The 14,009-nt window shown below is 36.2% G+C and overlaps 1 protein-coding gene across 1 annotated transcript; it reads right to left on the bottom strand.

The window, feature by feature from the left end:
* Positions 1–11: 11 nt before the first annotated feature.
* Positions 12–3,100, bottom strand: cox4i2 (cytochrome c oxidase subunit 4I2). Its single transcript, XM_084098455.1, has 5 exons — positions 2,886–3,100; positions 1,373–1,501; positions 972–1,139; positions 455–586; positions 12–356 (listed from the first exon to the last, which is right to left on the bottom strand). The coding sequence occupies exons 2-5, from the start codon at positions 1,470–1,472 to the stop codon at positions 223–225; spliced, it is 534 nt and encodes a 177-aa protein (XP_083954581.1). The 5' UTR covers positions 1,473–1,501; positions 2,886–3,100; the 3' UTR covers positions 12–222.
* Positions 3,101–14,009: the final 10,909 nt, after the last annotated feature.

Genomic DNA, 14,009 nt, shown 5'->3' with positions numbered 1-14,009 from the left:
AAGACACAATACGTTATTCTTTCAGGTTTTATGTCTGTTTAGTCAAGAATTAACACTGACTCACTCAGTGTTATGGACGGTGTCACTGATACATATTTTACATTGATGCCCATTGGATAATATTCATACGTTTGCATAAAGGATGGCATGAAGACTGCCAGAGACAAATGGCAGATAATTGGCAAGGGGTTGACGTGATGCTCACAGCTGCATTCCCTACACTTATTTCCACTGGCCCTTCTCATAGTCCCATTTGGCTGAGAAGCCCTCCACAGGGTTCACCCGCATGTCCAGCATCCGCTGCACCTGCTTGGCCTGCCATTCATCATCAAGGGTACGAGGATGAGGAGGATACACTGAGAAAGCAAAAAATGTTGAACCTAAACTATCACTTATTTTAATCCTAATATTAAACAATCATTAAATAAAATAAAAAATTACGATGATCCCTTACCATAGTACCTTTGCCACAGAACAACCAGGCCAGTGAAACCAATGAAGAAAAAGATGCCACCCATCACAGTCTTCCACTCACCCGTTGGCTTCTTCATCTCAGCGAATGACTCTTTAAACATCATCCTGTACACTGCCATTGAGGATCACAATAGATAAATAAAAATACAACATTTAAATTGTTCTCCATGATTTTTATCTATACTGTGCTTTGCCCGCTCAGGAAAATTTCCCTTAATAACCCAATAAAATGGCCAGATCTTGACGTTGGATGCGTCAAAGGGCTTGCTTTTGTGATTTTTAGCCAATAGCCTTGGGTTTACATCACATACCACGAACCAGGGTGTGTCACGTATCAGGATTTGATCTATCAACTACAAGAATTTAGATGGACTCACAAAACTATAGATGGAAAGTCACATAAAATGTGTTCTCTATATGTTCGTTTACCTTCGAATACAAGTATAAAAGACACAGAACCAGAAGGAGAACGGACAATAAGGAAGAAGTATACCAACAGGCAAGTTTCTCCTCTTTGGAGAGGTTATTCCAGGGGCCTTTCTCCTTCTGCTTCAGGCTCTTGTCTGCATCACTGAGGGGGTCTTGGTATGGTTTGTCTGGAAGAGGAGTGTCCAGACGGTCCCAGTACATGGGTACAGACATGTCCGCCTGTTCGGTCACATCACCTGGGAGAACAGAAAGAAATAATCAATTGAGTATTGAGAGAAAAATGCAGGCATTTCAGACATGAAGTAGAAATCTCTTGAAGAAAGTGGCATTTTATAAAAATATACTGATGCAGTGGCCACTCATTGATTACACAAGTTGACATAGTCAAAGTTGTTAATCATAATCATCTTTTTATTTTTATTTCCAAATTTGTATGATATTTTTGGCTTCAAAAGGACATTGACATTACCATGCCCGTGGCTGGCCATCTTGACACTGCTGGCGCTGAATGCAGCCACTCCCCGTCTGGACAAAAGCCCCCCTACACGTCCCGCTGTCAAGTGCAGCATCTCAAAACCACTCAGAAAGACCACGGCACCTGGCAGATTGAGGTTAAATATAATACAAATGGACTGATCTATACATTATTAGCTGGAGCCTGCATCTTCTTAAAACCACGTTGAATGTCATCCTCTTAACTTCCATATGCTTGCATATTACATTGTCACATTTTACCTTTGTTTCACTTTCTTGTTTTTCGTGGACGTTTAGTTTGCTTGTCTTTGTTCTTATATATTCCCACCATCATTAGTTGTCATGGCTACTAAGTATGTTGCTAATTAGAGCACACCTGTTTTGCACCTAGTTCATTAGCCTGTGTATCTAAGCCCTTCATTTCTTTCTGTTCATTGTCTGGTGTTGTTTAGACACATAATGTTATGTTGATCCTGCTGTTATTTTATTAAATTTGCTTGACTATTTGATGTATGACTACTCTCATCTTTGTGGACTGACTATAATTCTACTGTCTTCAGTAGTTTTAGTACTGTCAAAGCCCTATGTAAAGGGAAAGGTCTTGAGTTTAGGACCTTTTGCTATTTATTTCTGCATATACTGTCGATAAAGGTATATATAAACTCCATGATCCTTTAGTTTCTCCTGCTCTGGATCAAATCCAAATCCCAGCTTGTACAGTCTGGTCACATAATCATCTTTTGCTGTTAATTACAGTAAGTCTCCACCATCCACACGTTCATGATACACAGTCTTGCTATATACGCAGTTGGGTGGGAAGTCTGGAGTTCGGTTGAACAGAGCCATATAAAAATCTTTATATTAATTATTGGTAACATTTTACAATAAGGTTCTGTTAGTTAACTACAATACTTGACAAGAGATAACAAATCTGTTAATATTGTTAAATGGATCTGAGCTATGAACTAACAATGAACAGTTGTATTTTTATTAACTAACATTATCAAAGATTAACGTGTTAGAATACAAGAATACATGTGTTAATGTTAGTCAATAGAACCTTATTGTAAGGTGTTACCATATTTTTTATTGAATGTTTTTTTCCCTATTTTATTTAAAATGCAAATGGTCATGCTATAATACAACATTCTTTATTTATCTGTGCAAAGATTAAACTTTTTTTGAATGCTTTATTATCAAAGCTGAAACTTTCTGCACCCTCCATGTGCAGTGGGAGAGACACAAATATGCTGTCATTAAAATGGCTGAAACTGGCAAAAGCTCAAGCCAACAGTTCACAATGATCCCTCTGAACTCTCACACAAATTAACAAGTGATTTATAAAGACAGGAATCTACAGTATTTTGCTCTAAAATATATTTTCATATGTTTCAGTTCTACACAATTTTCATATTTAAGTGCACAGATGCATTTCCCCCCGTTTTTCAGTCCACGGTTACTACCCTTCTCCCCCTGCTGCTTCTAGAAAGTTCCCTCATCGTACTCACAGTTTTCCTGAGAGATTAGATGATGACAAAATCACAAAAATGTGCAAAAAAGAAAACGTGCACACTTCGTTTTATGCTTTTTCCCACTGTGTGGGCTGTTTCAAGACTGACCAGGGTGGGTGGAGAAAGGAGAGAGAGAGAGAGAGAGAGCTGGTGGGAGGTATTGAGTTTAGTAGGGATTTCAAACTGTGAGAGACTGTGCAAGTAAACAATCTAAAACAAGCATGTGACTTTACTGTTCACTGGGACGTCAGTGCTGAAGTTTAACTCTTAGTATCCAAAACTCTGTGTCTTTTGATTGTTGTTGGTGATTTTTACTTTTTTGGCAGTTTTTAGTTTTCATCCCCAAAAGACTTGTTTTTGAATCCATAGGCAATTTCATTTATGATTATAGTTCTCAGAATCAAACTTTCAGAGAACAGGAAATGGAAGCAACCCTGAAGATAACATGAGGGGGAGAGAGAGGCGGGAGTTCATCTGGCTCATGTCCAGTCCTGATCTAGGTTTAGCCCAATGCAACCTGAACTAAAGTCTGCCTCAGAAGTCTGGCAGTGAGCTTGCGAATGGGAATACTTCAACGCTCAACTAGCTGTGAAAGATGGAGAAAGACATCAGAATTTTTTTAGGAATACTCCCTGTTAAAGGTCAAATAAGGACAACCTTGCTGTGAAATATCCATCTGCTCCAGCACATGCCTTCAACCCCTCAGCACAAATAAAGATATATAGAGAAAGATGTTATTAAACAAATATGGTAAAATTGTGTCCTTAATTGTCCTTTCTTCAAATTTCCTATTATCAGTAAAAAAAAAATAAAAAAATCCTTTGCTTTACTGTAATTTAGGCTATAAGTGTTTTAGAAAAGTGACAATTTGTTAGCAATAACTGCAGGTTTCATGCTCTTCTGCTTTATGCAACATTTTTGTTGTGACACATTTGAAAAAGCTCAATGCCTTGTTAAATACAACTGAATCTCTATCAACATCATCTGCCCTCTTCGGACGGGATTAACTTTACAAGGGTAGATGGAGTAATGTAATTTTACCACAGGACGTCACTCTGTAGACTACTATTAATGGCCAATTCGCACGGGATAAGATATCTCAGTAAAACTAGCAGAAGTGGGAGAGTAACTCGATGCGTATTGCCGTCAACCTCCTGTCGTCATGTGCGTATTACGTTGCTTCCTGATATCACGTGCGCAAACACATATCACCTATATTTATATATATAAAAAACAGTTATGTCCGGTCGAACAATGTATTAATTAATTTCAGATTGGATTGTGTTGGTAATAGGCACCAATTACCTAACGCTAAAAGATGTTTCGTGCCTCTAACAAGTGCTTTCGATCTTTCTGATCTGAATGGTAGGCTATGTTATTGCCACAGACTTGTCCCAGCGTCTAGAACGCAACTGAATGCTTTTTCCGTGGAAACCGTGGAAAACTACTTTTAAACACGAAATGACGAAATATTTACGTACATATTTACAGCAGGTCTATTCGCACGGGATTAGTATTAGGCTTCCTGAGGTAATTTTTTCCGACATTTTTACTTAAGGTAAAAGTCGCCATAATCTTTACTGACATTGTCCGTAATGATTAGGGGAGAGCGGGGCACAAAGTAAGCTTTTTGACTTTCTCAGTTTGTGTAAATCTACTTATGGTTCAGAGTATTTATTTTTTCCCACATTAATTTCCCACGTCTAGTACAATTATGTGGTTTTGTTTTATTAATACAGTATATACTTTTTTCTGGATATACCCTGAAAGAATGGAAGTGAAATGTGACAACATGCCCCATAGGTGGGGTACATTGTAACATGTGAGGGGCACATTGTAACATGATATATGACAGCTTAAAATGTTATCTGATCTAATAAAAAAAATATACAAGACAAACTAAAATATTTTCTAAATAAAATACAATTAAAAAACTATTTTATATAAAATAATGCCAATTTTTAATAATTAAATATAAACTCATTTTTGAGTTTTGACTACGAACACAGGAAAACACAGCTATACAACACAATTCAAAACAAATAAATAATTAGTAATTTCTGAACATTGACTCTCAGTCTTTATTCACCTTTTTCTCACGTTTTCTCAATAAAATTAATAAAAGTATAGAATATAATAGCATTTTTCTAATAGGGGCACTTTGTAACGCAGTGTTACAACATGCCCCGCCTGCACAACTGGGATTTAAACCCTGCTAGTGTCTTCTGCTAGTTAGCGAAGCATTAAAGAACTATCTCAACTGTTAAATAACATATTGGAGATTAAAATAATATCAGATTTGTCTAATTTTAAATAAACACAAAAAATAGAGATGAAAAATTATCTTAAGTAAGAAATGTACTTTTGCTATGGTTTAATAAATGTCTATGGATATTTTACAAAAAAATTATAATTTTGGTGCAATTTTTTCTCTATATAGTGTTGATATGGCAACTAGTAAATACACTAAGTTTCGTCATCCTAGCATGCGTGGAAGTATTTAAAACAAGTGTGTTACAACTAGCCCCATGTTACGTTGTGCCCCGCGCTCCCCTACTGAGATGGCACATTTGGACGGGACTAAAATCACAGAGAAGCTCTGGTAATTATTACTTTACCCCACCTCTAAACTAGTCCCGTCCGAATAGGGCTTTACACACACACACACACACACACACACACACACACACACACACACACACACACACACACACACTATCTTTGTGGGGACTCTCCATAGACTTAATGGTGTTTATACTGTACAAACTGTATAATCTATCTCCTTACACTAACCCGACCCCTAAACCCATCACAGAACACTCTGCATTTTTACATTTACAAAAAAACTCATTCTGTATGATTTATAAGCTTGTGTACCCATGGGGACCTCAAATTAGGGCCCCACTGTGACACGAGTTCCCATGAGTCTGTGTGCATTCAGATTGAAGTCCCCACCTGGATAGAAAAACAGGTACACACACACACACACACACGCATCCTTTTATTTGTGAAAAGAGAAAAAAAAATCAATGTAAGTCTTTGGGTTAAGGAAATGATACACACATGAATACCAAAGAAAATATGTGATGTAACTATTTGCAATGTGCAATCTTAAATATATTGATTTAAAATTAATAATAACCCATATCTATAAAAACTGTGATTCCATGTGATGCTGTATTTTTATATTACAAATATTATAAATAAAGTATTAGAAAGTAATTACCAGTCTTAGAAAATCCATAGGCCTATAAAATATTTCTTTAAAAAAAAAGTAGGCTATGATGTTGACAATTGAAATTTTAAGCTAAGTTAGAAAATGGCAAAAAGTTGAGCTAAAATATGTAATATATGTAAACTACTTTTTACAAAAACCAAAAAAGTAAAAATAAAATAAAAATAAAATAAATAAAGTCGTTAACCATAACCTCATAACCAGGAGAGCAGCAATCCTTTTCTTTTGAAATGTTTCACCTTGTCATACTCCACCCATCACAAGTTCCCAACGACCAGAATATCCCAACGTGAACGTAGCCTAATATATCAGCAGAATGTCACCGATGATATTGATAGAGCATAAGTTAGTTTTAAACTAGCATATTTATGTTACAGTGCTTGGTTTATAGACATACTAATCTACTCTTCATAACCATGTGTTAATTAAAAAACAAACTGAAGCATGCGCAGATATTTATGCTTGAACTCTGATTAACCTGAAAGTACCTGCTCAGTGCTTATCTTTTCCCATATAAGCTAGCATTTGTGTGTACAACTGAATTTTATCTGTTTTCATCAGCCATTCAAGCATGCTGAAACTGAGCTACTGTGTGTTGATGACAGCAACTTTTGAATATGGGCTGTCACTGTTACTATTACCTCAAACCAACGACAAAAAAACGCAGGACAAGTTGGGACAGTTTTCTTTGGATGCAACTCAAACTAAAGCTGTCACACCAGTTGCAGACTGTCAACAAGACAGTGATTAAATTAAAGAGAACAGGGCATTAAGGTCTTTTTGACAGAAATAGTAAGAGTGCGATTGTGAAAAGCTTCAGAAGCCTCTAGATGGCAGCAGTAAGCCTCACATGCTGAGCATGTCTTCAAATGTGACGAACAAATAAGGAGCTGCATTGTTATGGTTAAGATGGGCTTTAAGGCTTGTTTACTTTGAACACAGACAGGAAAAAAGACATCAGACTTTGACATTTAGATCTACAACATAAATTACACACAGTCCAATCTCAAATGTGAAATTTGAAACTGTTAGGTGTTGAGTTGCTATAAAGGACTACACTGATTGTCTGATTTTTCAAGCACATAATCTCACATTCTTGTGGTAGCCTAGTTATTTACTTACCAACTTACATTTTTAACAATCGCAAAATTAAAGCTTGAGGTACTGTCTAATTTATGTTATAGAAAAACCTTAAAGTCTTCAAGTAGGCTAATGTTAACCACAGATCTTATTTCACTCGTAAATCAAAACTGCTGCTCAAAAACCCATAGGAAATTCCTGAGGGATTCCATGTCTGGAAAATGAAAACAGTCTTCACGATTTTATGACTGCAAACTTTAAATGATACCTCCATTTAATGCTCTTTCCATTTAACTACGATTATAAAACACTGTCAAGCATTCGACAACTTCTAAAGTTTAAAGTTATACCAAACAGCATGCAAACCTATAAGCCTACAGTAAATGCCTCGTTTAGGTTATTATTTATTTAGTTAATTGAAACACCTCCAGATGATGCTTCTTTTCGTTGTCATTGCACTGCAATCTCTGTTTAAATGCTGAAAAGAGTGGAGGGAACATAGGTCTTTTCTTTCACAACTATGTGCAAAAGTACATATTTTCTTGTGATTCTTAAATTTATAATATAAATGTATGATCACGCTAGATAAATAATCATTAATCACTGCTGCACTATGGATCTTTGGCCTCACTATCGCCATCTGTGGTTGAAACATAAAATTGCAAGTTACATGCAGAGCAGTTTTTTTGAACACTCAGTAATGTAATTTTATAATTATTTTTGCCCTAAAAATCTCCTGTAGAGCACTTTTAATAAAACATTTATGCTTGATAATTTTTTTCAATTGGAAGCCTCACTATTTCAAGATTAATCAACCCCTCCCTAGCAGAGATCTGTGTGTTAATGAGTATTAAGGTGGTGACTGTCCCTTTGTGGGTCTATTGATTCTTGGGTGTTGACCGTGACACCAACAGCTGGCAGAACAAAGCAAAGGGCCGGATCGGGCACCACTGGCTGTGCTCCCTCAATTCCACCCGGTCCCCTCCTACCAAGAGTGGCACGTGTCCCTGCGCACCCCCAACTAAACACAGCTTAAAACGAGAGGACACATCCCCCCTGCTATTGTCGTTACACCATTGTTATCTCCTAGACCCCTTCCTCCAGCTCAGTCCTATTATATGCTCAAATTTTGCATTTTTTACTCTCTAGAGAAAACTCATATGCCATTTGTCTTTGCCCTTCCCATTCAATGCTTCTTGCATTGTCTTGTCCCTTAACAACAAAAAGCCAAAGATGAAGATTGACGGAGAAATTACCCTATTGACCGTTAGCTTGAATCATTGCGCTCCCCATATATGTCCACATCCAAACAGATGAAACTCGCTAACAGTTTATCTGCAAAAAAAAAGCTTATCAGTTATTTACTAAATCAAGAAACTAACACACATACACCGTCTGTTATGTTTTTTAATTGTGACCGTGCTTAATCAGTTAAAAAACACACAATATGAGTGAGTGAGTGTGTGTGAGTGTGTGAGAGAGTGAGTGAGCGAGTGTGTGAGTGTGTGATATCTTTTTATAACTTGTTTGTTTTAGAACAAAATGTTTACTTTTTGTAAATTTGTAAATGAAAATGCATAATGGGGAGCAATTTGGGGAAGGAGGTGGGTATAAAAATCATTTTGAACAATGTAAACTGAGGTTTAAGTACAGCGCATATATTTGACAGTAATTTATGTTCATGTTTACGGATAAATTTTATATAATTTTATATATATTAAAACTTTATTCAAATTTGTAGCAGATAAATTTGGTGAAATTATATAATGTAACACACACACACGTATGAATGTATGTTATAAACACTGAGTTATTAAAGCTATATTTTAACTGCAAAATGACCACAGACTTCACCATGCTGAGAAATGGACCTAGCAATGAGATATTTTTTGTCAAATTTAAAGAGATGCTTCATTACTTTCTGTGTGTGGTTCATTCAACCTTGTAGGGAAATGCCTTCTCATGCCAAAATCTGCAAGAGCACTACTTTAGTGATGATATATCATTCCCTCTCTTTACGCCAACGCCTGGGAGGCCATAAATATGAGGGTGAACCTAACAAGCTCTGCCCTCAAAATATGGCCAAGGGCGGATGCCATACATACAGTGCCAGCTTTGACCTAGACCTTCTTCTGCCAGTGTCCTGGTTTCCTGAGACACCTCTCTCCCTGTTCCTTTCCTTCTTCCATTCACATCCAACCTACTTTGCATACTGGCACCATAAGACAGTCTTTTCCTTTCAGCCCTCCAGGACATGCTGGGTAAATGGGTCATTCTCCCACCGCCTTTCGTTAGAAGCGTGGCTGCTCTTTTTGCCGCTCATGTCATGTGTGGTTACAGCTTTGTGTTTGATCTGCACCCTCTCCTCCTCTGCTGGCTCTTGTTCAATGATGTTATGCTTCTGAACAGTGCACATTATGTCAGGTGATGCACTCCATGATGGCCCTGATGGATGATGGGACAATGACCTGCATTACACACCAATTAGAGCTTCTCACTGTTTGTTTTCTCGATTCAAACTGGCACCGCCAAACGTTTGGCGACAATAATGGCCTTCAGTTTTAGTATCGTGACAGGATTATCAGGCTGAGCTACCTTGCTTAGAGTTTTCCATATTATCTGTTGGCAGGAGATGTAATGAGGCAAATGAGGTTAAGCATTTGGCTTCAGGGTGTAACATTAGCGCCCTTCCCCCTAAAGAACCACTGTGAACATAAGCAACAAGTTCAACATCATACCAAAGAGATTTCTTTCATGCATATGCAAATCATTTCTACATAATCTTAAAAAATCCTTACATCTACGTGTACGTGTCGTGTACTGATGACAGTGGATGCATCCCACTGACTTCCATTGTCATTTTTTTTTCTGAAATGGAAGTCAATGGGGTACATTAACTGTTTAGTTACTGACATTCTTTAAAATATCTTCCTTTGTGTTCAGCAGAACACAGAAATCCATACAGTTTTGAAACAACTTAAGGGTGAGTAAATAATGACAGAATTTAAATTTTTAAGTGAATTATTCACGATGAGATATCTTTCTTCAAATCTTTTAGGCATTAAAATGCACCATTTGCCGGTCTAACAAGTTTTCTCTGACAAACAGAACAAATAAACATTACATTTCGAAGCATGTCTGATGGTTTTCTCTACATTTAAGAAAAAAAATCCTGTCCTTTTTATTTTTGAGCTAGAGAAATCAAAATCCGCTTATTATCCCAGGTGAAAAACACGACACGTAGTATTAAATGTATTAAAAATATACTTGAAATTCAAGTAGTGTTTATAATACATTTGTATTCCCAACATGCTTATTTGAAGTGCATTAAAAATACATTGAATTGCATTTTAATATATTTCAAAAAAATATATACTAGAAGTACATTGGTAATAAATATATGCTTAGTTACACTTTTAAGAAATATGCTAAACACAAGCATACTTTTAGTGAAGTTTTAGTGTATTTAAAGAAAACATACTTATGTTTTACTTAAAGCCACAGTATGGAATTTTTCTCCACTAGGGGTCGCTAACCTCTGTACAATAACAAAGGCGTAGTTTGATGACGCAACACATGCTAAGAATTATGGATATTGTCGTCAACGTCAAGCCGACCGATCTAATAATGTTTATGGATGACTGAATACATCGATGCTTTTATCATGACTGTGATATGAAGCAGTTCGGGATTGCTAAGAGACAGCTATCAGCTCCAAACGCGACGCGAGTCCCGCGGATATAAAAGGAATGGACATTTCATTCTACCGAACTACACGCAAGAGCAGAATTACAACTCACAGGTCAGTTTATTAGACAAATTAAACTTGTGAGGTAACGCAGCGCTGTTTCATTGGTCTAACATTAGCCTACACTATCACACTAAACTGCATTTGAATGTGTTGTAATGTAGGCTATGTGTTAGTTTGTCTGTATGAGACTAGCAGTAAACTAGATCAACATTAGAATAACATACAGATCATATTCTGACATTTTATCATTGTTGAACTATATAACATTGATTAGTTTTATGTAAATGTGCTCACCTGTTTAATAAAGTACATGTAGGAGCGGTCGAAGTCTCGGACGTGGAGCTCTCGTTTATATACTGTCTATGGGAGCTCTCGGCATCTCGAAAACACCGCGCTGATATTGATTCTCGTTTTAGTTCTCCTTTTTTATCCAAAGTCTGCTTGCCATGGTCCATAATGTTTGAACGAAACAACAACAGCGTGCAAATAGACATTGCGAACTCCAGTTGTCTGCGTCTGTCGCTTTGGTTAATCAGAGGGCTCTGCTCATAGCTCTGGTTACCATGGCAGTACAAGCGGAAATCATAGGCGGAAACCAGGGACAACGCGGATATGACGCCATTGACTGCGACAAACCGGAAATAAAGAAACGTGCCGTGTCTAAAAATTAAATTAAAATTTCTCCTGGTTTGAAAGTTGTTGGAAACAGTCGGGATAATGTAAGTACACAACTAAAAAAAAGTTACATATTGTGCCTTTAAAGCAACACTAAGTAACATTTTTTACCTTAAAATAATGTTTCCAAAATCGTGTCTGTGGTTCATCAAGTCGTAAAAGGGTGAAAGGCAGTTCTGGATTCGCTTTGCAGCCCTATATCTGCTATAACCACACTATGCAAGTTTGCCAAACCGTGTCGCGTTTCTGTAGTTCGAATGAGACATAAGAAAACTACAAATTTGACTTGCTTTACGTCAAGTGTTACAATAGTCATTATTTAGTTTTCCTTCGTCGCAATACATCATACTTTCATGAAATCATGCAACATACTCTACCTTGTCTGTGGACATCGTTCATTCCAAAGCCAGTGCTAGATAAACAGCGAGTGTGCGTGCGACGGTAGGCTGCGGGCGGCGAAATTATTTACGACAGCGGTAATAGACAATTCTGCTTCCAACCTGTAGGGCGACCGAAGAGGAAAGGTTCCTTAGTGTTGCTTTAAAGTACATTGTGTACTTTGTGTAAGAACATAGCAAAATGATTAAGCTTTTAGTGTGTTTAAAATATGTACTTTATAAACACTTAGGCCTACTGCAATATATTTTAAATATTTATGTATTTATCATTTTAATATTTTGAAAAACATTTTTTCATTTACAATGTACCAACTTATAATGTATTATAAACATTTGTCAACTATTATTAAGCATTGCAATAAGCATGCTTAAAATGAATGTTGTTCACTTTTTACTTGTTTGTAGGCTACTTGTAAAAGGTTACTTAAAAGCCTGTTGTCTTTTATAAGTACAAACGTGTTATGAACATAAAGTTACTTTGTCTTGAGCTGACCACCCACTTATAGTGTTTGTTGATTGGTTTTTATATTTGTTCAAGCTTGACAACCCTATTCCCTTTTTGATTACTTTCTAATATATATTTCTTATTACAAATAAGTACAAATATTAAATTGTTAAAAGGGATGCTTATGAGCATACATTTGAAACTGCTGAGTCTGTGAAGGGTTCTCTTTTTTTAATATTAATATCTCTTTTTTTTATATTAATATTTGTTGTTTTTCAGACCAGCTGCTCTAGAAGAAAAACTGAAATCTGAGTGCAGAGACAAGCGAAGAAGAGAGTAGTATGGTTTAAGCTCATATCACTTCTGTTATAGAGAATTTTGAATCAGGCCTATTGAAAGGTTATTCATTCAGTCTTGGTAGGAAAATGTTAGCAACGTGTCCATTTCAGGTGTCTAATTTGTGCTTCCTTTGAGTCATTCATGTAAAAATCTGTTTATTTAATTGTTTTTATGGTAAAGCTGCAAATCATTTGTCCTAGTTGTCCTGGCATACAATATTTTGCACAACTTCCAATTTCCTTAAATCTATTTAACAGAGGTGAAGAGAGTGCATGACCACAATAGACACGTTCATGGGAAATACCCTAGGTTTAAATAAAACCACAATTATCAATATACAACATACCCTCTAATACTTACAGGTTGCTTTATTGCTGCAAATAACTATATCAGTGACTTTTTGATTGAACTCTGCTGACTGTAAGTTGTGTTGGGTTTCTTCTAATCTCATGTTCAATGTAACTCATCGAGTGCTGTATAGTGACGACAAACAAGAGGATAATAATGGACACTCATGTCTAGCTTGATGAGGAAATAATCAAAGCTTTCAAAGGTAAACTGAGAAGTCAACGGAATTCTAATGCATTTCTATGCAAATTATTATACATTTATTCAAACATGATTACAAAAATGTTAATCATTGGTTAATTTTAGAACAATTCTTCTTCCTTTTCAGAAGAATTACTTCTCTGTACTTTTTTCCTGTGATAAAGCGGTCTTCAAATACTACAGTGTCTGAACCACAAGCCCTCAGTTGCAGAAAATGAGTCGCACTCAAAGAAGTGACCGTCCACTTGAAGATGAAGATGTGACATTCAAACTCTTCTGTTTCTTTGGTTCAGCCATTTGTAGGCCTAAGTTTGTAAATAAATAATGCATTATTCACTTCTGCACATTGTTTTTCCGTAACTTTTATTTTCATTTTTTCAGAAAATTGCATTGTGATGCTTATTTATTTAGTGATGTAATATAGTGTACTTTTCAGTAATACAGGTATAACTGAAATGTTCTACAAAAAAAAATGTATAAATATAGCTCTGCCATAGCATTTCAATGATCTTTGTTATAATGTATTTTGTTCAAGAGATTATATATGGTGCTGTACTTTTTTAATGTACTCTTATGTATTTATTTCGCAATGTACACAACAAGATAGTATATTAAAGTTTTCTTGATTTCAAAGTCTGTGTATGTCTTA

The sequence above is a fragment of the Abramis brama genome (genome assembly GCF_963993115.1).
Source record: "Abramis brama genome assembly, chromosome: 22".
NCBI lineage: Eukaryota > Metazoa > Chordata > Actinopteri > Cypriniformes > Leuciscidae > Abramis > Abramis brama.
Note: the sequence above shows the minus strand (reverse complement) of the source record. Positions and strands in the feature narration are given on the sequence as shown.